At 31.7% G+C, this 4,120-nt stretch overlaps 1 protein-coding gene across 2 annotated transcripts; it reads right to left on the bottom strand.

Moving 5' to 3' along the window:
• Positions 1-1,032: 1,032 nt before the first annotated feature.
• On the bottom strand, positions 1,033-3,024 carry LOC143605465 (uncharacterized). 2 transcript variants are annotated; one of them, XM_077081562.1, is made up of 7 exons: positions 2,780-3,024; positions 2,255-2,321; positions 2,082-2,128; positions 1,903-1,990; positions 1,690-1,823; positions 1,513-1,611; positions 1,033-1,269 (listed from the first exon to the last, which is right to left on the bottom strand). In XM_077081562.1, the coding sequence occupies exons 1-7, from the start codon at positions 2,993-2,995 to the stop codon at positions 1,186-1,188; spliced, it is 735 nt and encodes a 244-aa protein (XP_076937677.1). In that variant the 5' UTR covers positions 2,996-3,024; the 3' UTR covers positions 1,033-1,185. The 2 variants fall into 2 exon arrangements, with proteins under 2 accessions (XP_076937677.1, XP_076937678.1); XM_077081563.1 differs by having other exon boundaries at positions 2,255-2,279.
• Positions 3,025-4,120: the final 1,096 nt, after the last annotated feature.

The raw sequence follows: 4,120 nt of genomic DNA, 5'->3' as shown, positions 1-4,120 counted from the left end.
AAAAAATATTCATGCTGAGTAGTAAGCGGTTGCTCATCTCAGTACTAATAATATTAATAGGATCGGATGTGCAACTACTTACTACTTCGCACGAATATTTTACTGGCTCGATGTTGGAAGTATTGCTAAATCGTAAACATGCAACAACGACCCGGTATAATTGGTAATGTAATATTCAGTAGGGCTAAGCACGGTTAGGCACAGTTTTGTTATTAGGCGAACCCAAACCGAAACCGAAGTAATCGGTTTTTTAAATATATAAACCTTTCAGTTTTCGGTTTTCCGGTTTTTCGTTTTTTTTGGTTTTCCGGTTAATTTCGGTTTCGGTTCGGTTATTTTCGTTTTTTTTTTTCAATTTTGTGAAGACATTGCAAAAAAAACTAAAAAAATGAAAATGCATATTTTAAACTTGTATAAGGACGTATTAGAGTACTACAAATATATATTGAATTCAAAAAACAAAAATAGAAACGTAATACGTGGAACTATACGAATACAAAGTTGTTTAATAGAGTTTAACAACAAAGTTCTTAACTAAAAAACATTATAAGTTAGTCTCAATCTTCACCCATCATCTTATTTATCTTCAAAGTTTAGTCAATTCCTCATCATCATAATAATCTTTATCACCATCAATTGGTTCGGTTCGATTTTTTAAAAATGGATAACCGAATCGAAACTGAAAATTCGGTTTTTCAAAAAATGCAAAAAAATAACCGTTGTTAATGCTTCAGTTCGGTTTTTTTTTCGGTGCGGTTTTTCGATTAATTCGGTTTGAACGGTTTTCTCCTCACCCCTAATATTCATGTTTTATTTTTTATTTTTATTTTACTTAATTTTTTGTTATTTTACTTGGTTAATTTATTTTATGTATTTTTTTTAAAGTTATTTGATTTAAATACCCTCTACTCTTACTAGTTGACCGGAAACACCCCCAACTAATAAAATGTTTATAATCACACCCAAATTTTACTTTCTCGGATTTAAATACCATTTCAAAAAAAAGAAAAGAAAACGTTGCATGTGAGCCAATGTTGGAATATATATTTTTACTTCTTGTATGTATATTACAAACAATATTTTATACAACCAGACCAATTGCAGCTTTTTTTTCTCTTTTTTGTAATCATTGTCCAATATATGCAACCATGCACCTCTGTTCATCAAACAGAGGAATCAACACACTTATTGTTGCTGTTGTTTCTTTGAATAATCCCTTGGACCAAAAATGGTTGACCCAATTCTTACATTCGTGCTTCCCATTTCTATCTGCAAACGAGCGTATATCTATTAGTCATGCGACACTGAATATGTAATTTACACAAAAGGATTTATGGAGAGTCAACTTGGATTACGTTTTCTCTTTAACAAGCCAAAACAAATAAAAACGAAATGGGTCAAATGGGTTGTAAGTAGCCCAAACTGTAAAACCTCCTAAATCATTTCATCCAAAAACTAGATTATTAAAGTGTCGTATACAGTTTGCAATAATACGTGACACAATAAATATACCGCCAGTTCAAAGTCACCAGACATGCCCATTGACAGTTCACACTGGTTTTCAGGCATCCCGAGTTCCTTGCAGATCTCAACTCTGCACCTCGATAGCGTCTGGAAATCCAAAATATAAAAATAAAAAACCTAAATAACAATTTTAAAATTGTGCCGACGCAAAGTTAAGAGAGTTACCCTAAAATTCTCTGGAGTGGATGTGTAATCTGGCATGCCAATAGTCATTAAGCCAGAAAACACGAGGTTCGGGCAGCCAAACTTAACATGCTTCACAATCTCTATACAATGTGACGGTTCAATACCAGATTTTGCTGCAGTATGTATTTTATGTGTTACTAATTTGAAAACTTAACAATTTGCAAGACGTTATAATACGTGTTTTTCACCAACATGTCTCTCCACTGGTGTTGACTTGGACCATAACTGGCAAAGGCCTTCTGCCAATGCTTGAAACTGCACGATCAAGATGATTTGCAATCTGTTAATCCAAAAGGACCAAAAGCCATAAGACTGTAATCACATGCCACTTATATACTAAATACATTAAAAAAACTAGACTAAAAAGCTACCTTCTCGTTATCTACACCTTGTACCATTGATAGATTATGAACAGCAGCTAAATACAAACAAACAAACAAAAAGTGCCAGTCAATATTATATTATAGTTACAAAATCTTGACTGAGATAACTTACTAGTCTAATTATTATCCAATAAGTAGCAAATAGAATAAAAGATGATTACCAACAAGGGATTTTGCTTTATTGCTCTGTAAATGCCCAATAAAGTGCCAGTCAATATCTTCAGGAAGCTGCAAAATTATCATCAACACAATAATAATAATATCATCATCATCATCATCATCATCGTACTCAGTATATCCCACCAATAGCAATGCTATGGTAGGGTCTGAGGAGGGTAAGATGTAGACAGCCTTACCTCTATCCCATAGGGATAGAGAGGCTGCTTCCGGTGAGACCCCCGGCTCGATAGTAGTTTTGCATCAAGCCTTGGACATAAGACACATAGCACTCAATCATCGGGACACCGGCTGATTGGTGCATGTGCCCTTGTCTTTCGGCTATCAACGCCACCACATGATGCCTGATTAACCTTCCGCCACTTTTAACGTTATTTTCACGAGATTAGTAAAATAACGTCAAAATTAGTGCAATTTTACTTTTGCCCACCTGAGGGTAATAATAATAATAATAATAATAATAATAATAATAATAATCAATCAATCAATCAATCTAGAAGAACATCAACCTGAGGAGCCTTTTCGATGAATTCTTGGACATAGTTTTCTCCGAAACATCGGTGCCCGGTATCATCGTAGACTTGTCGGATGAGAGATGCAGGTTTGGTCTTGCTGACTGCAATCACCCGCACATCTTCGGCGTTCCGGCCGGATCTCTCTGCCGCCTGACGGACACGCTGGAAAACTGATCGGAGAGCCGTCACCGCGGCGCCTTCTACTGCCATTGTGGATGTGGATGTCCGTGTGTGAGGCTGTTATTAAAACATGTTTGTTATAAAGGCTGGGGTTTTTTTAGTGTTTTGTTTATATTATTATATTATTTGGGTGTCTCATATTTATCTAAGGCTTTGTGTTATATATTGTTCGTTTTAATATTTATTTATTTTTTAAATTTATATTTTATTTATTATATGAAAATTAATAATATACTTATGGTTTAATGATAAATTATTTTACAAATAAATAATATATTATAACATGGTTTAAAAAGCTATATGGTTTTGATGAGATCCAAGACCAATTTATTTTTTTTACTAAAAAATTGGTTTTTTAATTATAAATAATATTTATGAAAGTTAATAATATACTTATGGTTTGATGAGACCCAAGACCCGTTTTTTTACTTTCAAATTAGTTTTTAATTTAAATAATATATATTTTTTTTTAAATAAATAAGATATTAATTTTTATTATATCCTATTTTATAGGATTATTATATCAAATATTTGGTGAGATTAGTTTTTAATTTAATGAGATGTTATAACCCGTTTAAGGAATATCTGGGTTTGGTAAGACCCATACCGATGAATTCGGGTCAAATGCATGAGAAGCCTCCATTTAAAAATTAAGCAAATCTGGTGACTCCAAAAAAAGGGGGAACGACCACATCGCGACACGTATGATTTTTATGTCTTCGTTTATATATTATATATATATATATAGGATGAGTATCATTACAGAACTGTTAAATTATTTAAGAACTTGAAAGAACCCTTAAAAACTAACGTTTTTTATAAAAAATTTTGTATGTTAATGTTATTTGAGTGAAGTTTTATCATTTTTTTATATCTATATGTACGATTACAATTTTGAAAATGAGTTTTTATACATATCTATGTTTTATTTTACACCTATGTAAATTTTTAGTACATAAATTTTACACATAATGTAAACTTGTGATTAATATATGTAATCAAAAATTTTTATATAAAATATGATAAAACTAATATTAAATAATGTTAACATGCAAAAAAAATTAAAAAAATGTTTTGTTGTTTAGAGTTCCTAAGAGTTCCTAACTTTTTTAGAGTTCTTAAATGATACTAACCCTATATATATATATAGATATA

Source organism: Bidens hawaiensis, unplaced genomic scaffold (assembly GCF_021521415.1).
Source record: "Bidens hawaiensis isolate Kalapana, Puna unplaced genomic scaffold, B.hawaiensis_p1.1 tig00069580_1, whole genome shotgun sequence".
NCBI classification, from domain to species: Eukaryota; Viridiplantae; Streptophyta; class Magnoliopsida; order Asterales; family Asteraceae; genus Bidens; species Bidens hawaiensis.
The sequence above is the reverse complement of the archived record's forward strand: the minus strand, read 5'-3'. Positions and strand labels throughout refer to the sequence as shown.